The sequence below is a fragment of the Dermacentor variabilis genome, chromosome 5, assembly GCF_050947875.1.
Source record: "Dermacentor variabilis isolate Ectoservices chromosome 5, ASM5094787v1, whole genome shotgun sequence".
In the NCBI taxonomy this organism is placed as follows: domain Eukaryota; kingdom Metazoa; phylum Arthropoda; class Arachnida; order Ixodida; family Ixodidae; genus Dermacentor; species Dermacentor variabilis.
The window spans coordinates 77,837,446-77,864,143 of NC_134572.1; the positions used below are offsets into that span (position 1 = coordinate 77,837,446).

Below are 26,698 nucleotides of genomic sequence, written 5' to 3' on the forward strand. Positions count from 1 at the left end.
TACATGTATATTGCTGTATATGTTCATCATACCGTATGGCGAAGCAGCGCACTGACGAGGACAAGGTGAAGACACACAAGAATACACGACACTCGTTGCACTCGCGACTACTTTATTTCAGAACAAACACTTCATATTTATATGCTTGCGCACCTTCAGACGTCAAAGATAAGCAAGGAAAGATTAAAAGCATTTCTAAATTAATTTCCCCACGCTTCATGTCCACCTTCGTGCTGTGGAATAATGTTACGTACAGACAAAAGTCCGGTATATGTTTAGGCTCGAAGGTAGCTCCAGTACTACTCCGGTATTCTTCTAGGTAACATTGACAAAGCAATTGATTCAAACCTTAACGGCCTTGCAGTAAGCGTGTGCCGTTTTGTATATATCTTTTGGCTATAGTCGAACATGGTGTTTTGGTCTTGAAAGTGTTCAAGGACAACAGCCAAGAACTGGCCTTCCCTGTTGAGTTGCCGAATAATAGCAAGGTACAGTTTTTAGATGCGGCGTTAACTACCACACCGGACCATGTTTGCCGGTCATACATCTATGATCAGAAAAGCCCTTGCTTTGCTACAGTTCGGGACACTCAAAAGTCGTAAAAAGTGGCATAGCTTTTTCATGCCTGCGAGTGACCTTAACTAAGTCTTGCCCGTAAGAAATAAAGGAAAGTTCCAGCCAACAAGTTATCAGGCCAAAGAATGCAGGATACTAAAAACTTGTGCGGTGTAGATCAGCCTATAAGTTCATTCGTTATGTGTGCAATGTCTATCAGAAAGAGCGTAATAGAAAAGAGAATGATAGCAGAAAAATTGTGTCAATACCATATGCACACAAGATTGCGCATAACCTAGAAAACGTAGGTAGCAGATATGGTCTACAAGTAGTTTTTTTCAGCCCCTAACAAACTCGGTAAGATACTGACGGACTGGGTCGTAGAGTGTCAATAAGAATAAAAGTACATGGTTATAGGAGCACGGTCAAGCATAGGAAAGAAAGTCGTCCGTTGTATACTGTTTGCCCATGTCTTGTGGAAAAGTATGCATCGGCCAAACGGAACGGTGTGTAAGCAGAAGACTTCTGGAACACAAAAGGTCTCTGGGGGAAAGAGAGAGAGAGAGAAAATGATAAATGAAAGGTAGGGAGGTTAACCAGGACTGAGCCCGGTTGGCTACCCTACACTGGGGGAAGGGAAAGGGGGACGGAAAGATTAAAAGAGAAAGTCCACTGGGGATATCAGTCGGTCACTCAGTCCGGATCACAGACGCTGACTCAATCCGGTATCTTTCAAATATCGCAGCAGCGCTTTTGAGGCCTTTTGTAGCTGCGATATGCGAGGCCATGGTTCCAAGATCTTGTTCAAAGTGAACGGCTTTCCGTCTAGCTGATTGAGAGCTGTGCAGAGGTCTTGCCTTTCATCTTCACAAGATGGGCAGCAGCGCAGTAGGCGTTCTATGGTTTCCTCGACACCGCAGGCAATGCAATCGGCGCTATCAGCCATTCCAATCAAAAATGCATATGCATTGGTGAATGCGACGCCCAAACGTAAGCGGCACAGCACTGTTTCCTCATTTCGCGGAAGACCTGGTAACAGCCGCAGTTGCATAGAGGGATCGAGGGAATGCAATCGATGTTGAGTGAATTCAAGTGTGTGCCACTTCTCCAATGTCAAAGAGTGCGCTAGCTTGCCTAAGTGTTGGGCTGCGTCGGTCCGCAATAAAGGTATAGAAACAAGGGTTGCTCCTTCGTGTGCTTTCCTAGCAGCTTCGTCAGCGACGTCGTTGCCGGAGGTACCGCAGTGACCAGGCAGCCACTGAAACACGAGGTCGTGTCCTTTCGTGATCATGTGATGGTGCATTTCTCGTATCTCCGACACGAGTTGTTCACATGACCCGCGACGAAGAGATGACAGAAGACATTGTAAGGCCGCCTTTTAATCGCAGAATATTGCCCACCGATTAGTCGGTTGGTTATTAATTAAAGGGCATTGCTCACAACATGGGTGCTGGCCGCTTTACAATGACACTACAGTTCTATTGTGCAATAACTAGGGATGAGCTGACCAGGGAAATAGTGGAAGCTTTTTACATTTACAAGAGAAGAAAGGGTTGTCAGTCAACCATCTATTCTTCGGAGCCACTGTGAGGTTGCCTTTTTGAAACACTAGGAAAAAATGTGAAAGAATTTTGTTAGGTGTGTAATAAAGAATTTTGTTAGGTGTGCAACAAATAGAATAGGATTGCACACCATGATAGATATGTTGCCTATCTTTTACGCCCGAGTATGCGCAGGGAAATGAATTTAAAAACGTTTTTAATCTTGCCTTGCATATCTTTGACGTCTGAGCGTGCGCAAGTATATATAATATGAAGTGTTTGTTCTGAAATACAGTTGCCAGTGCAACGAGTGTCGTGTATTTCTGTGTGTCTTCGCCTTTTTCTTGTCAGCGCTGTTTCACCAACAAGGTATAATGATTAATCACCAACTCGCCCAACTTTCCACATGCTGTATATGTTGTTTACTGGAATATAGTATCAGGTAAATATATTCCACACAAGACTTCCGTATTCCAATGTGTGTAATTGCGGATACTGCGCTAATGTGGCTGCTAGCGTGCTTTTGTCGTTACGGGTCCTAGCTGCTGCTAGCTGATAAGCACCTGTGCCTAAGGAGCCCCAAAACTCAAAATTCAATTTTTGCAGGTGCCAAGCCAATATACGTCTTAGGCCAGGCGGCCTACTCCGTGGGCGTGGCTCTGCTTGCCCTTTTCCGCACCAAGGCAGCCGTGCTGCTGGTGTCACCCGCGGCGGGTCTCTTGTACGCCACCCAGTTCACGATGCCTTTCATCCTGGTGGCACACTACCACAGCTCGAAAATGGTATGCACCACGACATCTTGTTTCACGCCATTACCTGATGCGGAATTGCCGCATATTCACAAGAAACAGAGCAAAGGAAAACTGACCGGCTTCGCTGGCTCAGTGGAATTCTGCTGAGCACGAAGCCACGGGTTCAATTCTCAACCGTGGCGGCCGCATTTCTATGCGTGGAGGCGAAATGCAAGAACGATTGTGTACTTAAGTCATGTGCACGTTAAGAAACCCCACACAGACAAAACCATTCCGGAGCTCTCTACCACACATAAAAACTGGCCGCCAATAAGAGCAGTTAGACAAAAGACGCACCTTGTTTTTACTTCGGTGAAAAGCCCTTCATTTCAAGCTTTCGGCAGCCTCTGTTCATTTGTAGTAACCAACTGCCGCAAAGCTTCCTCCAGCGTTTGAGCTTTGATGTGAAGTATTCTTGCGGCACCTGTTTCCTAGCTACAAGAAAGCCTATAGACTATACGGCTTCGCATGCAATAAAATTTGCCTCCATGCTCCTTCTTTACGCATCGCAGGTGGAGGCTGGCGCCGACTGGTCCGAGCGAGGCCTGGGCACCGATATCGCGCTCGTTAGCAGCATGATGTTTCCGGCGCAGTTGCTTCTGTCGCTGTGTGCTGGGCCCATGGTTCGACTCTTCGGAGGGACGCCGACTGTCATCATGTACGGCGCGGCGCTGGTCAGCGCTTGCGGCGCGCTGTGCGCCACTCGCGTCACCTACCACAAATTGCGCTGAACGTATACCACGGAGGTGTGAACGCTTCGTGTGGCGCGATTCTGTGGGACATCATCGGCGCCATGACCTGAAGACACGTGCGTGTGACCACTGGAATTGACGGGAGAAGGCACACGCGCCTAAAGCGCAAGAGCGGCGTGCTGCGCTTCAGCCGTTTCTTCCCCAGAAACTCAATTTTTGAAGCAAAGTGAGAGTTTACCGACGGTAATGTAGAACCGGTTTCATTGACAGTCGACTGTTTGTCACCTACCGTGGCTCCAGGTTGCGAATTTTTGATTGATACCTTTGCTCACCAACTTGCGAAGAATTATGTGCGCCTCGTTCTCCTTTTATTCCCTTCACCCCCTTCCCCAGCACAGGGTAGCCAGCCGGTATTTACACAGGATGACCTCCCTCTCTTTCCTTCTCTTTTGTCTCTATCTCTCTTTCTTTGAACGTGCCACCCACCGCTTCCAAACGACAGTGCAGCTTACCGCAGATGTTTTTCATCGGCTGGTCTTCTCCCCAGCAATTATCGCGGTTTCTTTAAACGGTAAGGCCATATCCCACCTCACCTGAAAGATATGTATATATGTATACGTCGCCGCTGAATAATTCTTTATTTACCAGAGCACCACAATGTTTACATACCGAACATAGCCATCTGCCGTCATCTCCTGAATGATGAAAGTTGCGGCACACCTGTGGGCTGCATTCGCACTGCTAGTCGCATTTGACAAGTAATAACCTAAACACAACAAATGTCTGCTTGTAGCACAGCCCATGATAGCCCCGTTCGAGCTCGTAAACGTTATTCGAAACGACCTCATAAATTTGTTGCATTAGGACCTAACTTTCAAAAGCATCGTCAACTGTTTAAAACGTGCAAGCAAATAGCAATGAATGAAAGCAAAGAACAGCGGCCTCTGTTCTAGGCAGCAAACTTTACGCAAGCATACGAGTGCAGCTGTGATGTATATAGCTCAGGAACGCCGTCTGCTTATCTAGAATGTGTTGTGAAGCGTTAGGCGCGCTCACTACACCAGCTCACATATTCATGCGTTCCACATATTGAGCACCTAACAGCACGGGTGCAGATTTGGAACCGTTAGTCGCAGGTTATATATTCGGCGACGCTGTCTGAAGATATGACCCAACGCGAAGCAAGTGCATGAGACTGATGCTAAAACAGTATATTTGCGCATCATTTACGGGCATTGTTACGTATAAATGGCGCCGACAGGGTTCACGTTAGTTCCGGTCTTGCGTTCATTAGGACCGCGACAAAATCACTTACAATAAAAAAGAATGCTTTGCTAAACTGTAAGCGGCCCGTACTTAGATGCTGACATGCAAACGCGTCGATCATAAGGAGGACGAGGAGTATGCGTACGTACATGTGCTTCTATGAAACACGCGAGTCAACTATGTCGGGCGCCACGAGTGCAATATGTTACTCTTGATAGTTACGTCTGCGGATGACCTCTCCAGCCGCTGCACTCGCTACATACTTACATACGTTAATGACAGTGCCAAGTTGTAAAATTACTACTGCAGAAAGCAAGCCAATACGTCTATACCGGCCCTGTTCTGTACGTTTTTGCGCATCCTGAAACGGCCACATACTCCATATTCCGAGGTTGAAGTATGTGTGTACAAAGGATGCTCGCAACTAACGTCTTTCCTCGCCGCCACGAGACTCCCGTACATGGTTGAGGGAAATATCGTTCTTATGCGTTGCTCATACCCGCGTCTCACCTGTGTTCAAAGGTACCAGCACAAAGAGGGCATTGGTAAAACCTAGTCTTGACAGTGGTAATGCCTGGCCGCTGTTGCGTCGTGGCGAGAACCGCTCTCAATGCGACGGAAGCGGCGCAAGAACGCCATCTACAGCACGCCTTCCGCGCGGGGCGGGGGTAACCTGTCGGGATACCCCAATACCCCGGGGGGAGGGGTAACCTGTCGGGATAACCCAACACAGTTGCGACACTGAACGCGGCGCCGCATGCGGGACGCGCTACCCAGAGTCGGTGATCACAAAAGGCGCGCCTTCGTTGCGCAACTTCCCGGTTTTAGTCCATCGCTCGGTGTTTACCATGTCTTAGTTCAGGCAGCTTCCATTTTCCTTGTAACAGCCATATTTCGTCCTGTTGTGAAATAAGTATTGCACCCCCCCCCCCCCCCCCCCGCCCAGAGAACTTGACTGCAACGGCGCTTTTTGTGAGGTTACGACAAAGCGCAGCTGTCAACCTCCGCATCCGCACAAACATGAATTTTACGACGCGCCAAGGAAGGACTCTATAGCGTGTTTACTGAAGGCCACCTGGAACATCCATCCAGCCAGCCACCCGAGTTCCACGTCCAGAAACTCTGGATGATACAAACTCGCGCCATATTTAGAGTACCGCGCAGAGGAATGTATCACCCTCGTCGGTATAGTCAGTGTCGGGAAGTATTGAGATGTCGCTGTAAAATGCGGAATGCCGCATGCATACCTCTTTTAAAACCTGTGCAAGTGTTGCGGTAATATAACAGAATGTGCCAAAAGGGCGGAAATGTGCCCCAACGTAGAGTTTACAGTATTCACATGTGTTTCCGGTGTCGTTTGTGTGTTATTCTGTGTCTCCGTTTCGTTCTCGTATATTGTTCGGGAGCAGCGCACAGACGGCGAAGTACAAGTGTTTACATTGCGCGCGAAGGAAAACGAAAGCTTTAGCTCCGTGAACGAACCTCAATGCATATGTACATGTTTGTCTTGAGTTCCGAAATAAAAACTGCGCGATTTGCTTTTTTTTTTTTTTTCTACTTTCAGGGGTCATCCAGCAATACGATCACGTCGTCTCAGTCAGCTTGTTTTTAAATGTTGGTTGGTGCAAATTGTGCTGAGTGGTGATATAGCATACGCTTTTACGCAAAGGTGGCTCCTGCCAGTATACCATGCAGCTGCCCGTAGCATGCTAACACACGCGCTGCATAATAAATCGTGATCTAGCAACGATAGGGCACGTGGTGGTGTAGTCACGCACGAGCAGCAAACATCTACGATCCACATGCGCTTTGCTATATAATCGCCCGCGGTGTCACACTGCGGGTTTGCGTGTACAAGCTCCATCTGATTCACTGCCGCGCTAAGCAAACCGTCAACCAGCATGCAAAGACGTTCACGTTCATTAATTCATCAATTGTTTACGACTATGTAAGGCGGGGTGCAAAAAAAAGATAATCTGAGCACCTCCAAGCGACGGCAAACATTACCTTGGTTCTGTTCAGCTACGTGGCATTTGCATATGCTTAAAGTTTGGCTGAAGTGGCGTGGGACACCCTGTATATCGGCGCCTATATGCTCACTGCGACGCACATTGATACCAAATATATCCGCCTAAAACATTTTTCGCGTAAAGTACAGCTCCTGGGTATTAAGCTTCTTAACATTTATGGTTCAGTCGGGCGCTATTTTATCGTAAAATTATTTCAATTATGGACAACTTTTCCTATTCTGAGCGGCTATAAAATGGAGGAATAGTTAATCACCGACTAATGCTGCTTTAGTTGAACGAACGCCTTAAATTTCCTGATAAAATTACATGTTGGTATTTTTATTAATGGAACGCAGTTTTTGGCAACATGTTTTACATTGAATACTTTTGTGCCTTACAAGAAAATTGAGGCGGCATTTGAGCCGGGATTTTTTTTTTTTTTTTTTTACGGGAAAGCAATTCTTGGGATGACTTTTCGTGTTGTACGCAAGCACCTAAAATTTTTTTAGAGAAATCGCAGATGATCGAGCGCCAAGGTTGGCGCGGAATGACCCTGTAGACAGCGGCCGCAGAAGCACGACACGCGGCTACCAGATTGCACCGTGATGTTAAAATTGATGGCGAGAATTCCAGTACAGTGCTAATTAAAAGTCCAAAATTAATTGGAGGTGTGACAATAATTGCCACTCAGTCCTGTCACGGGGCTCTTAACACAATTGCCGACATCCCAAGTTAAGGCGTACGAAGAGGGTGCCCCATTCCAACCTGGATCGCGCTTGTGTTCGAAGTTCGCATGGTTCCCGGAACGCGACCTTATCACAGCTTTGGCCACGCACGCACTGGTTTCTGCAAATAGTTTGCAACATTTATTCCACAACGCACGCAATTATTGCGCATTATTTTGTTTAATCAAGTCTACCACTGCCGCTGCGAGACAAAACATAGTGATAACTTAAGCAGGTGCTGGCGAAGCAACCGTTGTCAATCATAATAAAGTTTTTATGATGATGACTATGATGGCAAACAAGCCGAATTAAAGCTAGTTCTGGCTTCGAAACGCCGGCCCAGGTAATTTCCCTCATTACAGCAAAGTATGCTCGCTACAACTTCGACAACACGAAGCATGCGTAGGGTTAATTTAACTAAAAGCCAACATGCAGCGTCAGCAATACTTAAGCAGTTTGTTTGCACAAAGAAGAGGACTGACTTATCGAATCATCCTGCATTACCAGGATGAAGTTTAACAAAACCCGCCTGTGCGCACAATCCAAAGTAAGTCGGAAATAAGCTATGGAGACAGTGAAGCAAATGCTTTTTTTTTCTCCCTCTTTAGGTCGTATGGTCGAGAGAGATCAAGTCAAAGTATTACGCCAACTAATGTTGCGACGAAGCATATTTCCAATTTATACCGGAGCGCATGTGCAACACTCATAAATGTTAACAAAGGCCGCTATCGAATACCATAATAGGCAAATTCAAGTGCTAATAATACAGCCGTTTATTTAGGAAATGTCTGGCTCCCGTAGTATGTCAGATTCGGCACACTTGGTGATATGAAGTACCAGGTGTTAAAAGAATTCATTTTCGTTATGAGGGGTTTTACGTGCCAAAACAACGATCTCATATAAGGGACGCCGTAGGGGGAGACTCCGGATTAATTTTGACCACCTGGCGTTGTTTAACGTGCACCTAAATTTAAGAGCACGGGTGTTTTAACACAACAGCGTTAAGTGCCCCCTGTCGCAGAAAATCCAGCGTCTGCGCCCTGCGTCGATCGTCTTTCCGGTAAAATTAATTTCGAACCCCGCATACCCAATCACTCTTCTATCACCAAAGTTGCTCATACCTTGTCTTTCTTCTTTTACAAAGTTATTCCGCGGAGTTTTGAGAACGGCAGCCCACAAACAAATGTAATGAAAAAATAAAAAAACACCGACAGCGCATATATCTTATATTTAATCTTCTCCGACTGAAATATTAAAAGTGCGAAACAATAACAGGAGGTCGACCCACATAAGGGGCCGCGTTTCTACCAGAGAGCTTGTCTTCGCGCATAGCGTTCGCCGCCAACGTTTCCCGGTAAACGTTACGGTTACATAAGCTGCAGCTGTCGGGAAGCATGAAAAGCAGTCGGGAGTCTTTGAATCCTATTGCGTTCCACTCCAAAGTTTTTGCACTTCGCCCCCATCGAAATGCGGCCGCCGTGGCCGGGATTCGATCCCACAACCTCTTGCACAGCAGCGCAACACCAAATCCACTATGCAACCACGGCGGGTTGAAGTCAAACGTTTTACCTCAGAAGCTGCTGCGCGCGCACGCACGCACGCGCGCACGCACAGCCATTTGTTCGGCGAATGGCTCTACCGATTTTGATTTGGTTTGTTGCATTTCTAAGAACAAATCAAAATCTACCGATTGTAGGATAGGCAGTCATTTCTTTTACAGAAATTATTGAAAACTGCAAAAATGGAAAAAGCCTTACAACTCCGTAACTAAGCAATAAACAGTGATATCACCACTCTGTGCACTTTACTAAAACGGGCATAATTAATGTATTATGCATCGCTCCTAAATATGCCACTAATTTGCGAGTAGGGATTTCTCAAAACTCTCTTAACCACTGCATGCATACGTAATCTGTAAATTCATAAAATTTGCCCACTCCCTATGTACTACCAGATGCAGTTTACAGAACTGCGATATCTGTTCGTGGTGCAAAGCTACGGATTTGTTAATTTTCTGCTTCCATTTCTTTTACTTGTCAGTTTTCGTAAAAAGTCATCATCACCGGTCTGGTTATGTTCACTGCAGGACGAAGGCCTCTCGCGTAAAAGGTATACGAGAGTCTAAATCAATATTCTGCTTCCTGCTGTCGGTAAAGTTAAAATTAGTCAATTTCATCCAAATCTGCCCAGAATTTGTCTAATGAGTGCATTTATGCGTTTCCCGTGCATTTGAACGGGGAAATTCGAGTCGACTTCGCGGTCCACCCACATTTGTTTCCTGGCCTCCTATAGCCGGACCACTTTATAGCTATGTTTATGACACATTCACTGTAAACAGCCATACGCATGTGTTCCACTAATGTTCCCGTCGAAAAGCTGCAGCTGTCACTTGTCCAGACTTGCGGAGGAAATGGCCGGAAGCGAAGTTGCAAATAATTTGTTCACCGCAACACGTTGCCGCAAGTACGGCGCATTGTACCGGGTGTCCCACGTAACTTGAGCCAAGCGTTAAAAATATGCAAATGCCACGTAGCTGGACAGAACGGGTAATGTTGTTTGCCGTCGTGTCGAGATAAGATTATATTTTTTTTGCATTCCGCCTAATTACATAATTATAGTCTCAATTAGGCAATCAACTTCTCAAATATAATTACATGAAAAGTGCCAATGAGAAAATTGTGGAGCAAGATGAAAAAAAAAAACCAATACAGCTTTTTGTTGCTCAACACGTGATATGAAAGCGTTTTTCCGAGCATGAGAGAAACCTGCGAATACACGCAAAGTGCCTCGAGCGGCCAGTCACGCGGTAATTTTTCGTGTATTCGCGGGCTGCTTTCACGCTTGGAAAAACACTTTTATGTAGCAGGTATTTTTTCATGTTGCTCTACAATTTTATTGCGATAGCAATTAAGCAAGTATATGGACCCCCCCAGGCACATTTTTGCCGTCGGCATCGCCGTGACGTTATGTATAAAGTCCAGGGGCGATAACGCCATTGCCGCACGTCCTACGCTATAAAACGCTTGCGGACGCGCGCAAGCTCGCCTCCGCGGGCCCACGCATGCGCAGACAGTGTGGCATGGCTCGTACGCGTCGAAGCTCTGCGTGATCTCGGGGAACAGCTCCTCTCTGTTATCGCGCGCTTGGGCTGCCTCGCGTCGGCGCGCCTGGCTAAGCAGCTACAGCCCGGAACATTCAACTCTCAGTGAAGCAGATTTATATCATGCAAGAAAGTGCTTCTACTTTCCTTTTTGTGCTGATCTAACAGTTCTAAAATATAACAATTATGTTTATATATATCGGAGTATTTTGAAACACTGTCAATAACAGAGTACGGAGCGGCGTCTGCGAGTGAATCTAGTGGGCGCGCGCTGTCGCACGTCTATGGCAGCCACCATATCACGTCTTTGTGGATGCAAACCGCCATTCCTCGCGAGGCGCGGCAGGCACTAGGCGCGCGGACGCGAGCTTGCGCGCCTCCGCAAGCGTACGTGCGGTCTCGGCTTAAGTGCGAGAGGAAGAGCGCGAGGGGAGCCGACCATCGCGGCTCAATCTCGACCCCGGGAAAGGGGGAAGGAAGCGCGCCGTCTTCCGTTGCGCGCGAGGCACCTAACGTTGCCAGGCACCGTGTGTAGTGGGGAAGAAGGAGAGGGGGCGTTGCAACTGCGTATGGCGGCTATGCGCGGTCGCGCGGCGGTATCTTGAGAGCAACCTGTGTTGGGGGCAGCCTAGGCGCGTCGACGGCTCGTAGCTTTGTGCGTGCTGCTTTCCCGGCGTTCAGTTTGCGCTAAAGCTAAAGACAGCCCGAAGGTCACTTCGCTCGCTGCTGCTGCCGCGCTTGCTCCCGTCAGCGTTTTGACAGCGAGTGTCCGCGGTCCTTGGTGTGATGCAGTCATGTTTGCTGTGCGCACTGACACCATGCTTGTTAACTTAGCAAGCGAATGTTTACAAGTCCATACGGCCGATAAAAGTAATATTCTTACTTCTTATGGCTGTCTGCTAATTTGCTATCGCAATCGAGGCTTCTCCTTTCGGGTGGAACTCAAGACGTGACACCCTTGAATCTAATATTTGACAAGTTGATTAAATAATATTAATTATGCAACTAGGCGGGATGCAAAAAGTATCTCCGAGCGACGGCAAACATTACCTTGGTTCTGTCCAGCTACGTGGCATTTGCATATTTTTAAACTTTGGCTTAGGTTACGTGGGACACCCTACATGAAAAAAAAAGCAAAATTCACTGCACGCAGAACAAAAGTTAGATACATTGCACTGTTCGTTTACACATGCTGTAGCTGGTGCAGGCACGCTACCAAATTTGATCACATATGTCCGTAAAGAGTGCTGCACTTCTTCCATGATGAGCGCCATTTACCTTTGAGAAATGTGCGACTAACATAAATGTATAGAATGAACTGAGTAATTCAGTAAATCTATGTACTGCCGGCACCGATTACCCAGTCTACATTTTCTCCTTGGTAGCTGTTCATAAAGTTCTGTTTTAGGGCAGTGTAAATGGTATGCCACAAATGTATAACTCATCGTTTCTCTCCGACGAGCTGTATACGAAAAAAAAAATTGACAATCACTTTAGCATACAAGAAAGTAAAGGCGAAAGCCTGCGCTCTCAAGAAACATTCATTAAATCTCTTCCCATTTTCATTCGAATGGGTTGTTCTTATTACTTTTCTCCCACTAATGCCTTAATTTACGCTACCATGATTAAATGTGTCTTAATTAACTTCACCCTAATTAACACCAAGGGTTGAGGGCTCGATTGCCTCAATTCAATTTTAAACTGTGTCTAAACTAACTTCCCAAAGCCAAAGGTTGTTGGTTCGACATCTACGCAAGCTCGAGGATTTGACTCCCACCTACAAGTGCCTGAATTAACTCTATCCTAACTGCCTTTTTTGATATGATTAGTGGCATCAAAGTCAGCTGTGGAAGGCGAAGATGACAAATGTGCGAGCAGTGACTCGAGTGCGTCTGCGCGAGGCGAGCTCACACGACTTTCTGCACTGCACGCCACATTTTGCAGACCGTTATGGACCGTTATGGGTATAAGCCACTTAGGCTTTCACCTTAAAAGTAATGAAAAACTCTGTTTGTAGTCATCACGTAGGCAGGGTGCAAGTAGCTCACAATGTCTTTAACCAATGGCAGGGTTCCACGCTGCGCTGCTTATTTGTGCAGCTGTTCTCATGCTTTAAAAAGTCCGGACAGAACCAGCCTTCGGTTGACAACGTCATAATTGACAGCTCGTGTATTACAAGAGCTGCACTGCAGCTTTCAGTGACGAACGCGTTCCTCGGCCACCATATGGTGGACCTTGTCGAGCAAGAGGAAGTTTACTGAGCATTATACCATGTTGAATCACAAGACGCGACATGCTCGACTTCGTATAAAAGTGCCACAATATGACGAAAGATGCACAGTGAATTTTGAGGACGAACGAAACCCGTATTTCCTAACCGTCAGCTAGAAAAAGCGTGCTAACTCTTCATAAATATTTTGTTGCCATGTGACATGCCTAACGAGCCAAGCGCTAGTTTGCCCTAAGGGATTCTTAAAGGTGCTTTATTCTCTTTTAAATGCAGAAGCATTTCAATGCCTTCTCAACAAGGAAGACCGCCTGTCTGCCCGTCACTAAAGACGATCGCATAAGAGGTAGGGGCCGCAGGAGCGAGCGAATTCACCTTCCTACTGCCACTCGCTTCAGCACGAACGAAGCGTCAAGAACAGCACTAGCAAATTTATTAGCATTTGGAGCACTGTGTCCCCATCGCCGATCGCATCAGGACAGGGCCCGCGCGTCCTGCTTCAACGCGAACTAAGCGGCGATAACACAGCGCACAAGAAGCCATCAGCACTAGGCGCACTCTGTCGTCATCACACATCGCTTTCAAGATAGGTCCCGCGCGGCCTCGTCATATGCAGCTGCCGCCAGAATATGGTTGCTATAACCCCCACTTGATTCTTCCATGTTTTCTGCATGGCGACATGGTACTGCTTTGTCGGAGGACTCAAACTAGTGTTGTGTACACACCAGATATTGCGGCCAAAATTCAGACCTGTGCGCTTCAGTGCCACAGCGACTATGGCCACCATTGTGCCTGAACTGCAAGATGCCCAACTAAAAAACAAATTACACCACCAGCTCTGGGACTGCACAGCAACTACAAAGAATGCAACGACATTTTACATTGCCTGATGCTACTGCCAACTTTGATAGACCACTGGATACTTCTGGAGGGGTCAGTTTTCAAATCTGTCTGAATTATAAAACTTGTATTATTATGCTCACACATAAGCACGAAAGCCCAACCTCCCGATGTAAATAATGGCACAGACTTGCGAAACCAACAGGACTCCCTTTGAATGCGAGGATCACACAAGAAAAAGAAAACTTTTAAATAAAACACTAGAATGTTTATTTGCAGTAAGTTTTGTGAAAGGCTGTAAGTAAAGAGGGAATACAACAATCTCAAAACAACAACCAAACGAAGCACTGATGCCATAGTGGATCACCGAAAAGATAAATTACATGCTCCTAAGATCCTGGTCCTCCTACTCCCTACATTACCTAGCACACCTTTACTTAAATTCAAGAAAAAAATATCAATGCACTTAAAGTGAGCAGTACTGTAAATAACATATGCAACTGTCATATCACAGCTTAGAAGGTCACTTGAGGCTTTATAAGACAGCTACAGTCTGTTGGTTTGAAGGAAGTGGGGCACACACACAGAAACAAATAGAACAAAAGCATAACAAGAAAGGCAGAAACAGTTGTTGCAATCAAGCAGGCCTCTAAAAAAGTTTTTTTATGCTGCTTACTCGCAATTTGTACAGTCTAACCTTACTCGCACTAAAACAATGGCTGCCCTAAAAGACAAGAGGATCGAGAAAAAATAAAAAGCAAACAACAGTAAACATAATGCAACCATTTTTGCTTGTGAGACGAGAAATGTTTGTACATTATCACCGGGAGCACCAGTCATGCTACCGATGTCAAAAATGCATCATCCCACTCCTACAAATGCAAAATGCTTAACTAGACAACAAGGGAAGGAACTCTCCCATGACTCAGCTTCAACTTAGTTAGGAAGTTCTGCACAGGCTTTTTGCCAACAAGAGAGTTGCAAATGATGAGGTAACAAAGATCCCTGCAGGAATGGATGACATCAGCCACCAATTTTTGCCTGCAAAAGGAGAAAAAGACATTGAAGGGCATAAAAATTCAAGCATGTGGGAACATAAACACCTCAAATAAAATCTGAACACCATCATACTCATGCCAACAGCACAAGCACAGACAGTCTTCATGGTATGTCCTACTAGGTAAGGTAAAATACCTTTTATGAATCTGCCTCCTGAATGCCCCTTCCTACTTTGGCATGCTAGTTATATCCTGCTAGTGTGCCATTTCAGAGTGGACTATTTGCATACACTTGCAGAAAAAACTTGTTTGGGCAGTAACTAGCCTATGTGATGCGGTCCTGTACAAAGGGTTGGGGGCCAGAGACTGCATTTTTGTAAGCTTTGACTGGTTGCTCGGATAATCTAGTTTTGTTCTCGCAACCTGCCCGGATGGTCTCATTGGAGTGCCTGGATAACGGCTCTGTCTTTTGGCTCAACGTCCCTTGAACATCAAAGGCAACTGGAGCTAAAAGCATTTCATGCTTAGTAACAGTAGCACAGGGCCCTACACATAACAGAACTGGCTAAAATGGGACTAAATGCGAAGATTAAGCCACAGTAAAACGATAGGTCAGTGTAAGTATGTAAACAACAAACATGGCCACATCTCAATGACATGACCTGTGAATGGACTAGTGAACAGTAGTAAACCATTGATAATATTATAGGTATTGCACCTGCATCTGAACGTTAAAGAAAGTGCTGAATGATTAATCCTTGTGGATTCTTCTGCAGAAAAGCCAGCCGGTCCTACGTCTTCCCACTGCTCAGCCAAAGTAACTGCAAGTGTGGGGGCAGTAGCATTCAGCAGAACACGACCGCCAATATCATTGAAACAGCAAATGATTTCATGTGCATAATGCATTACAAGCCTTCTTTTCGGTCTATCTGTTCTTTTCCGAAGATGTGCCGTCTTCCACTCCAATTTTCTCAGCAAGTTGCCTCCACAGTGCGAATGACGAGATTTTCGAAATAGTAACTTAACACTACAGTTTGACCTAAAGGGACACTAAAGGCAAATATTAAGTAAAGCCAAGGTGATAGTTTAATGCTGGAGAATGTGCAAGGCATCAATATTATCAAGAACAGAGCTTTACTAATTGACATATTGAGGTCAATGCAGGACACAATTTGAGACTCCACTGGTACATCCTACTACTAGCCCTGTGATCTGATAACTACTCATTATAATTCTGTCACTTATATTCAACCACTCACAATAAAAGGGTCATCGCATTGCATTATAACACAGAAAAAAACGCTACTTATCTACTTCTATTCCACCCATAGAAATAAAAAGAACTTTACATTAACCTTGAGGATGACGTCGCAGGCGGTCAAAAGATTGTTTTTGCTCGACGAAGCACCACCACACCCTCGTGTTTTGGTATTTTCTGTGTACGTAGCGATCCACTAGCTTTCCTCGCTCATGAAGCTCATAATAAAGGGGCAACTACATGCATGCGACGTTCAAGAGACAAGCGATGCGAAAGATGGATCCTGCAGTACTGGTGTATTTTGCTGTGGGACAACCGTACACCATAACCAGCACAGTAAACGGGACTCAAAGGGACAGAAAAATGTGTTTTGTCTAACCAACGTTTCATGTGAGCAAAGGACATGAATATCAGCAAGAATCATCTCATTCAAAAAGTGCTAAAGTGTTTCCATATTACTAGGGAGCAAAAAACTTTACTGCACTCTGCTTCTAATATTGTAACTTTTTTGTGCAACGTTGTGCTGATGCCCTGAAGGTGCCAACTACAGAGGGGCTCTGGGGCCCGACCCTCCGGAGTTTCCCCCTTGGCAATGCCAAAGCCTACACACCTAAAATGGCATTACCAGAGTTTTGTCACCCACATCATTTCAGGTTTATTTTGACTTGCCTCTACATTTTCGCTTTGAATTTTATTGTGGTTAGTAGCTTACTACATCATTGTTGGCATGAACATGCATGGCATTTAATTCCTACCTACGCTTTATTTCTGCAAGTCCTGACAATCGGAAGACAAGTGCATTAGAAGCACTAGCGGCAGCTACCTCATTCGTATTTTCTCACTTAAACAATGTGTTAAATTTTCCCTGTAAGCACCATGCACATACACACTATATTTAAATATACACACAGGACAAAGTTTATTATATTTTTGAAAGAGATGGACGTAGCCAATTAAAAAATTATTTCTGAAGGTACGGACAATCTATGCCTAGAGAATGAATATGTTGCTGTATGTTCACCTTGCTTCAAATTGTTTTGTGTGCTTTCTTGACAAAAAACCTGCAGACTTCAGTGACTGCTTCGGCAGAGTGTTTTATCAACAGCGTGTGAAATGCACGTTAATGATATGTGCCTCAGTATTGCTTCTCTTTCCAGTAAGCAATACTAATGACACATGAAAAAAAGATACCTTTCTAATAATTTACAACATCTATTAAGGGTGGAGACATCATCAGTTGCACGTAAGGTCATGAATATATACAGAGTGTCGCAATTAACTATCATGCATCCAAATTTAAAGAAAGAGCAATTGCATTACTAAAAAAAAACCCAGTGCATATTGTTTCATGTACAGTGGAGTAGCTGCCAGTAAATTTTTCATTACTGAAATTTAATTAGGTAATTGTAATTACCTACCTCGATATGTGCTATCGTAATTATCAAAGTGTCAATGAGGCATGTGTAGGCACAGCCAAGGGACATCTAAGTGCGGTATTTTCAGCGACGTACTAATTGCATACAAATTTTTTCCAACTGATAAGCAAACCCTGCAAAATATGAAAAATACCACATGACTGCACTCCCACCTGCATGATAAAGCAGAGCCCTCAAACAAGCTCCCTCCGAGTTAGCCAGAACGAAATAAAGGAAATAAAGAAAAACAGTGCGACTGAGCTAGTTCCTTATCTGCGGTGCCCTGGCTGAAGTAACAAATCGTGTTTTGTGTTAATTGGAAAGAAGCTGTGATAGCTGTTGTCTTAGGGTAAATTGCTTACATTGTTTTTTCTTTTTTTGCCACAAAACTTGTCACCATAAAGGTGAATTGACAACATCAGCGCAAAGGATTAAAGGTGTGTTTTGTTTCGTCCCAGTTGCCATGTCTTTCTCTTATCTAATGAGCAGAAGGAAACTATTCTTGCCTTGGGAGCTGCAAATGGCAACAAGAGGAAGGTGGCAAATATGTATCAGTCATGTTAGTATGGCAATAGACCTAACACATTGACTATCATCTGAAATTATGATAACCTGAGGCAAACTGGCAGCTTCCAGAAACAGGGGAGGAGGACTACATCTTTGAGTCCCAGCTTACGCAGACAGGTCAATTTATGGCCTCACACCCTCCTGCTAGCGTGCGGCACATGGCCGCCCAGGTAGCAATTTCCAAGTAATCAGTTTGCAGGATTCTAAATGACTCGGCCTTCCACCTGTACCACCTTAACCTGCACCAATGTTTAAAAGACAGGGACCTGCAGAATCATCTAGATTTCTCGAACTGAGTCCTCACAAAAGCCGATGAGTCACCGGACTTTTCGAGCGGCATCGTGTGCACAGATGAAGCCAATTTTTGCAGAAACAGCCAGGTAAATTTGCATAATGCACACTACTGGAGTGACTCCCATCCACACTTGGTAAAATGCACTTGGCCCCAGTACCAGTGTTCATTCAATGTGTGGTTTGGAATTTATGCCAGTGCTATGATCAGTCCCATCTTCTTTGATTGCGCACTGACTGGACAGTGTTACGTGGACGAGTTTCTCAGTGAAATCTTACTGTCATGTCATCCGTTCTGTGGTATCAGCAAGATGGAGTGCCAGCACACCGCAGCAGCCAAGCACAAAACTGGCCGGATGCGGCTTTTCATGCGCAATAGATTGGAAGGAATGTGCCTGTAAATTGGCCGGCTAGGTCACCGTACCTCTCTCCACTCCATTTCTTTCTTGAGGTTTACATGAAAGATCACGATACATGATCTTTCGTACAACTCCAAGACAGACGTCAGATGAGCTCAAGGCAAGAATATTGGATGTCCGCCATAAAATTCCGGTGTCGGTGATCAAGAAAGCCACAGAAGATGTGATAAAGTGGACTCAGTACTGCGTAGCTGCAGAAGGAGACGTATTTGAACACATCCTCTAGTCAGCAGGTGGTGTTCAATGGCGCTTATGACTTCCTAGATAATAAGGGCACACTGAAATCTGATGGTTTTAAATGTGTAAGCATTTCTATCCTTACCGAACGGAAAAACCATACCTCCATTCGTCCTGTAAGACCATCGCTTTCAACACAGTACCCGCAGCAGCGAGCGAATTCACCTGCGTGCTGCCTCTCGCTTCAACGCTAACGAAGTGGAAAGAACACAGCATTCACGAAGCTCTCAGCATATGCTGCACTCTGTTGCTCTCATAGATCGCTTTCAAGATACGGTCCGTGCCGCTACACCAGACGCAGCCACCACCGAAGCATGGTTGATCATGGTTCATAATGGTTCAGTGCACCTAATAAATGTTGCATATATTTTCTTCATCGCTATGTTTCCCTGGTCATTTCATCCCACGTCCACATCTGCTGCGACCTATCTATAACACCAGTGAACAGTGCTTCTACTCGCCTCTTCTAAGTCATCTTATGCAGGTTTGTGTTGCAATCGTGTTTCTGTTTCACGGCTCTTTCGCGGTCGTTCTCGCAATTATACGAAACACTGCACAGCATACTACCACGATACACATCAGTTCTACAAAATGCTTACGCATCATTCAGATACGTCCCAGAAAAGACTCTGCAGGATTTTTTTTTTTTGTACAGACATCCCGATTGCCAATTCGGCTCATTTAGAAGTCGTACATTTACTTTCTTGAATGCACTGGTTTTGCCTTTTCTCTACAAGCGAGTCCTTTCCCAGTCTGTTTATTTCACTTTAATTTTTCGCCACAAACTTGTTTTTGCCTCGCGTTTACATTCTAATGAAAAATAAGATCGTCAGTTTAATTTTGCTTTGGTCTGAAGCAAGCTTCTGGTGCGAAATATAGCTGCACATGCACTCTTTCAATGCGGTGCAAGCAGAGCCAGGATTTTGAAACATTCCATGCCTATTCCATTGCTTTTCACCTTTGGTGCATGGTCACAGCGTCGCTTCAGCTACGTTATCAAGGGGCTTTTGTTATCAATGTGATGAGTCGGCTTTGAGAGACGGATAACAAGTGTGACAAAGAAATGAGAGCAAGGAATAGCCGTGAAGCCACGAAACCTGCTGTTGGTGCTCCTTCCATACCATTATCAAGGTGATGTACTGCCTGTTCGGTTTCGCGATAAGCAAAGCAGTTGCTTTCAATCAGCTTATTTGAGGGCACTGCTTCACGACGCAGGTGGAAATGCAGTCACATGGTATTTTTCATTTTTGTGGGGCTTCTTAACCAGTCAGAAAAACTGTACGCAATTAGTACGTTGCTGAAAACACTGCAGTTAGATGTCATCTGGGGGTGCCTACAAACACCTCGTTGACACTGATAATTATGACAATACTTCTTGAATTAGATTCTTAATTATAATTACCTCATTAAATATCTGTAACGAAAAAAGAATTACTGGCGGTTACTCCACTGTGCTGGAAATAATATTCAGTAGATTTCCTTCCAATAACGCAACTGCTCTATTTTAAAGTCTTGGTGCATGATAGTTGGGACATCCTGTATAATTCACATAGTAACCAAAATGAGGCCAAGCCGGATTCACTCGAAATCAGAATCAACAGCAGTCATGCGCAGCAACACTTATACTTAGTCACAGAAATAATAGAAAGAGAGAGAGAGATGCTGCAGTTTCACCAGAAAGGCGAAGCAGTATTAGTGATAGCGAAGTGTAAATAACTTCACGAAGGAAGACTGCACCACAGAGAGATGCCAAATTCTTAATGGTGCGAGAGGATTCAGGCTGTGAACTTGAACTACTGCGAGGTCTTGTATATGCTCATATAAGGGTGTCACTTCAGTGAACAATTCGCCTTGAGGTCTCCCGAAGCTTCGTCAACTGCAACTGTTATTAAATGTTCTATATATATGTCTGTATATATATGCGGTTCAGAAAGCCTGTCAGATTCCAGCCCCCTTCAGAAAAATTAAAACTTTCCATTTGTGTTTCCAATAATTCTGTGCAATCCTTGTATTCAAAATAGCGTCGCAGACTTTCAACTGCATCTCTTGCAGACTGGCCCAACGCACTAACATGCGCTGGAACAGTTTTATGTCTTCGTCACTAGAATTGTAGACTTCGCCATGAACTTCATCGATAATGTCTACTCTGGAGTCTCTTATTCTTGGCAGCCTGAAACCGTAGTGGCAGCCTGACTGCCAGAGCTGTAGTGCTCTCTACCTCCTCAGGGATCATTGCTTGCCTAGCCAAGTCCCCATTATGGAAACACCATTGCAACTTCAACATGATTAACTTGCAATAACATTCCCTCAACTGCTTGATGGATTAGATTTTCCTCATCATGTATAACTTCACCATTTGACATGCTTTGCTGGACTTTTCCAGCTTCATACAACAACGAGGTAGTTAGTAGTTTCAATTAAAGTTCTGTTTAATTGGAGTTAACAAAAGGATGGGTTCCGTTGAACCACAGTTTGCTAACGTCATACCTATAGAAGGCCAACCAAAGTCAATACCATTATTCCGTTTACATGGCATTTCCATTTAGGCGAGTCGTGTTTATTCGGAGTCCACCGTACCCGGGCACTACATTGAGTTAAAAAAATATAGCGACAAACTTTTGATATTATTTCAATTAATGCAATGGTACATCTGCAACAAATAATCTCGAACGTCTTGCGAAGCCAATGTTTAAACCAGAAGGCACAAGACATAGTTTAAAAGTGGCGTCATCGCCAGTAAAAATGCATTCCATACTGCTGGTGGCAAATGATGCGGTGCCATCTGACAGCTAGAAATCTAAACACTTTCGTAACTTCATGGCCCCCGTAACTGTAACGGAAGCACCACCTTAGATGCTCTGTACTCAGTGTGAGATCAGACCAAGCGAAGGCCGATTTTAACATTTATTTCTTGCTGTCGGGAGGAGAGCAGGTAGCAAGAGAGAACTCTGATAGACGTGGGTGCACTGGTTGCTGCCATGTTGTTACACAATCATGTGGGAACGAATGTGCCGCTGTGCAGAGTTCCAAGTGACAAGCAAAACTTCTGCAAGCATCAGAAAATTCCACATTCATATGATGTCTTCAGATTCTGTCAGCTCCCTCCTCACTTGATTTCTGAATGTGCTTTTCCGTTTTACGCAAGAAGGAATAAGAGCAGCGTGGGCTCTCGAGCACTGTTTTACTGAATGACGGCAGTCAAGTCCAGCAGTGGCGTATGCAATGTTGTAACTACTCGCTCATTGATGGGCAGCTTGAACTGCGTTAGAGAAATGTGGACCCTTCAGATCCAACTTTGTCTTAAACGAAATGCTTTCTTGGCACGAACTATGCGGTGCATGGTTTTTGTAATTGTATTTTAACAGCCCACATATTTGCCTTTAGCATGCCTGAACCGCGACAGTCTATTTTCACACTACAGCTCTTCGTGTCACAGCATTCTTTGTATTCCAGATGACAACTATGTCAAACGTGAGAGAGTATGAAGGTCCAAATATTTTAAAAAGGAACTTTTTCGTTTACTCAAGAGCACTCTATAGTCTGGCAACTTTCACGCTTTGGCACTTGATAATGTCGCATGCTCCTGTCGTGTGGCCCATCTCATGCGGTGTAGTGGCCATTGATATTTGTTTACCTACAGCTGTGTTGAAGAGAGCGTCACTTCTTGTTGACTTGACATGAAAGGCAAACAGTACTTTGCCAATAATAAATAACGTCATACAGTGACGGTACAGAACCAGAAAGTTATACAACTGCGAGTCGTGAATCTAACTCTTTACTGGCCAAGCTCGTGGACAGAAAAACAGGCAGCCCTCAAAGCATAATAGCCGTGAGCACAGTCGTTGATCATCAAAATCTGATGTATGGGCCAAAGACAGTTTAGATGGTTTCACTGTCTAAACTGTTACAAATTTGTGCCGAGCAATAGCTTTTTAATAGTGGTTAGACAGTGAGGAACCATCATAGAAAGAAAGATAAGCAATGTACATGTGTCAATAACTTGCCGACTTGGCAATAACCACAAATCCACTGAACTGTACAGGCTCATGTCATTCAAAGAGGTGCAAGTGAGTGACTGGTAGTAAAAGACTGCTGCTGATGCTGCGAGTGCCTTTCACATTTTGTACGTGCTCTTTACCAACCAAGAAAATATTGTATTTCATAACACTTGACCTACAGTAAAGTAAAAGGGCACTTCTATTAGATAGGATTGCTTCATATTTACCTAGACGTGGCTTCTGTGCATACACACATTCAATATGCATGCTTGACCTAACCTTCGCAGTGAAAATCTGTACATGTGTGGCTGAGGAGGACAAGAGTTTGCATTTGTTTCAGCTTCAGAAGTGTTAACTCACCTTCAGCAAAGTTAAAGTGGATACAGTGCTGTACGGTTATTGTCTGTAGTGATGTTTTCACACTGGTTGATTTTCTGGAAACTCATACAATGATGACTGGCAGATTGTTTATTGTAATGTTGGAACTGCCAGCGTGACAGACAGCTAAACTGCAACTAATTCAACTTGTAGGTCATGTCAGTATTGCTGCCAGTGTAGCATGGCAGATTGGTATATCAATGCCACTGTCTATAGAAACTACTTGGCCGATCACTAATGTCAGTGTTCTGTTGGCCTCAGTTACGTGCTCGTCCACAGTGAGTGCGGTCATACAATGCAAGCATAGTCGCACTTGGCAGTGGTTAAAAATACTCAGGAACAATATTGAATTGTAATAACTGCTTAATGCTGCATTGACATCTAGGTGTAATCACATGGTCTATGCATTGCAGACAATGCATAGGTGTGCAATAGTTCCCAATGTCACAAATTTTACATCAACCTGGTGGCTGCTCTTGGTGGCAGGAGTTTCAAGCTCATAATTTGAGTTGTCAATTTTGGATAATTTAAAGCCTGCAGCACTCTGAAATTTCTGTATTTGGTGACTGCGATTCTATACTTTTGCTTGTGAAGTAAAACAAATCATATCCCCTTCAAATTTGCCTTTAGTGTCCTTTAAATAAGTTGCTATAAAAGCTGTTGGAAGGCAAATGTGGAAGTTGGAATAGACATGCAGATAGACAACCATTTAACAAGTGCGCCATTCTGAAATGATCTAAGGACTACAGTCGAACCCATTTATAATAAACTCTATAGTTCTGCGAACAGTGGTTGTTGCATCAGTACTTCATTATAGGTGAACGCACCCTTCAAAACGGGCAAAAATTTACAATGCTGAAGATTGCGTTGGCAGTTCAACACCACTTTGGCCCAAAAGGAAATAGAATTTTCAGTATCTTCATTTTTGTTCCCAGCACTTTCCATCTAGCTGCAACCTTCTATTAAAAACGAAATTTTTAGAACAAAATGTGGTGGCACAGCTTTTTCAAACGGTACCAGGCCAGTACTGCAGGCCTGCTATTTCAAAACTACAAGCGCCGCCGTTGCCATTTTTCTTTGAGAGCTTGTGACATATTTTACTATCAGCCAGACCCGAATGGATTCTGCATAAGATAGTGAAGCGTTCTAGTTGGCTGGAAGCCAAAACTACAGCAGAATGCTTGCATTTTGCAAAGATCTTGCTGTTACGGTTGCAGCATGAGCCACCTTGAAGAACATTGCATGGCACATTGACAGAAACCTACATGCTTGTATTCAGTAAGCAAGAAACTATGTATTTAATTTGACTCTGAAAATGGAGCCACAATGACATGTAATGTTGCTCAGACAGTAAAACACTGTCAACAAATCTGTGTACCCTCACATAACCAAAAAGCTGCGCGAAGAGTTACATCTTGCTTAGATACATCACTTTATAGCCTGAAATTGTATTATATGGGCTTCTGCTAACTTTTCTTTGCATAAAAGAATCATTTATTTCTTATTTCGAGCTAGGGCATGTTGAAAAGTGGCACTGCCATTGTGCAGACAAACGGAGTGGTGCATCGATGGGTCTTCAAGTATGTCCTCTTGACAAGGTGACGTGCAACAGTGGGAGTAGCATTTGGGGAGTGGTGCGGGGGTTGCCATCTTTGTCAGGATGTCGACAATACGCTGCACCGTTAAGACGTGCCGGCGTCGTCACAAAACCAGCATAGGCATTCCTTAACCCCAATTTGCCTCTTGGCAGTCACACAAAGGCTTGGATAGACTACTCAGACGGTGCCTGTAGGAAACATGCAAGATTACAGATGACAAAAAAAAAAGCTCATGCCATTGATATGTGCTGAGTTCGGCTATCAGAGTCGTAACTTGAGTGTGTTTTATACAAAGTAAGCACTTCTGTGAAAATCCTATGTGCTATCAGTTTCTCAGCTTAACCGCACGGCATTGCCATCACGTCTAATAATCAGCGTTGTGGGCATCTGCACACAATTTTACGAATAGTCTATGCAGACAGAAAAATTGTTTAAAAAATTTTTTTCTCGCTTTCTAGAGAAAGCACTGCCCTTTCACACACTTTTGAATTGTAGGCTTTCTATCACACTACAAAATAGGAGGTCCTTGAAAAATTGTAGACAGAAAGAAAGTAGGTGTAGAGGAGGCCTTTCGCAATCAGCAAGTAAAATACACATGCAGACAATGCACACAGAAACGGAATCTCAAATTGAGTCCAGATATTGAAGAAAGTGGTGCCTATTTAAGGGTCTTGAAGACAAAAATCAATCAAAAAATAAATTTTTCATTTGTTATTTTTCAAATCAACATATCGTGGCACACCTGCTGGCAAAAAAACTAGCTCAAACTATGTCACTGGGCTGTATACACTGTATTTATCCGACGAAATGCTCAGCTTTGTTCATGAAAGCAATGAAAATGAACCATTTTGTGTAATTCCCCATTCCAAAACCACTAATCAGAGCCAGGTCATCTTGGTCTAGTTTAAAAAAGAATTTTCCCCGCTATCTTTGCTGCCAAAAACGGGCTGCTTCAGAGGAAGGCTACCTTGTTGTGCAGCCTGAAATGCATAATGTTGCACTGTTTTTTTTTTCCCCAAATAATGACTTCAGCAAGTCGCAAATTTTGGAAACGGCTCTGCTACTCATTCAGTTCTCTTAATCTTTTCTGAATGGATGCTAGTCACAGAATTTTGAAAGCTTGTAGAAATCACCAACAAAAACTCACACTTGCAATGTGAAGCTTTTCAATTTCATAACTTCGTCAAAAATATAGACACAAACATTAAAATGCTAAGTTTCACACACTGAACATCCAGAAAAATACCAGCTTAATTTTAGCTTTGTTGCTGCAGCACATTTCTTGCAACTTACTTCCCAAATTTATAACAAAAATATTTTTGAACTTTGTTTGTATTAACTTAGCTAATTGCATATATTTGCAATCAGCACACAAGACTGAATATTTGCTGAAAATTTTACGTGTCTAGAGTAAATAACAAAACGTTTTTCCTGGAACCAATGCGCAACCGGCTATCCTTAAGATGGTTTGTTAAGCATGAAAAAACATGTATCTGGTTTTCGCAGTGACGATACTTGGGCGGACAAGCACTGAGAGTGTGTTACACAATGTCGTCAGCGTCAGAATCATGGTCGTCGTTATCGGCCAGTTTGTGCCGAGCAAGTTGGTTGCAGTTGTCCGTGCACATCAGTTAGCTGTGCGGTGGGTGCCTCACCGGCAGAAATGGCGCTTGGACCCATTATCTCTCTGGCACGGAGATGATGCCATTTTGCGCTGAAACAGCAATTTGTCGGCTGCCAGCTCCCAACAAAGGCCTATGCCCCGTGACACCAGTGTGTCCACACCCCAATCC

At 44.3% G+C, this 26,698-nt stretch overlaps 2 protein-coding genes across 8 annotated transcripts in view; one reads left to right on the forward strand and one right to left on the reverse strand.

Annotated features, from left to right (window-relative positions):
• The window catches only part of LOC142582836 (membrane-associated transporter protein-like), a 63,801-nt gene extending 57,413 nt beyond the window's left edge, over positions 1 to 6,388 (forward strand). For all 3 annotated transcript variants that reach the window (XM_075692905.1, XM_075692903.1, XM_075692904.1), the window contains 2 exons: positions 2,703 to 2,878; positions 3,400 to 6,388. In XM_075692905.1, coding sequence (XP_075549020.1) covers positions 2,703 to 2,878; positions 3,400 to 3,618 — 395 coding nt within the window. In that variant the 3' untranslated portion in view covers positions 3,619 to 6,388. The remainder of the gene's footprint in view (positions 1 to 2,702; positions 2,879 to 3,399) is intronic.
• Positions 6,389 to 13,992: 7,604 nt separating this feature from the next.
• LOC142582835 (glycerol kinase 3-like) overlaps positions 13,993 to 26,698 on the reverse strand; it is a 53,219-nt gene continuing 40,513 nt past the window's right edge. For 2 of the 5 annotated variants that reach the window (XM_075692899.1, XM_075692898.1), the window contains exon 17: positions 13,993 to 14,787. In XM_075692899.1, the coding sequence (XP_075549014.1) occupies positions 14,687 to 14,787 (101 nt within the window). In that variant the 3' untranslated portion in view covers positions 13,993 to 14,686. Of the gene's footprint in view, positions 14,788 to 15,111; positions 25,094 to 26,698 lie in introns of those variants that run through there. The other 3 variants (XM_075692900.1, XM_075692902.1, XM_075692901.1) reach the window with 2 other exon arrangements.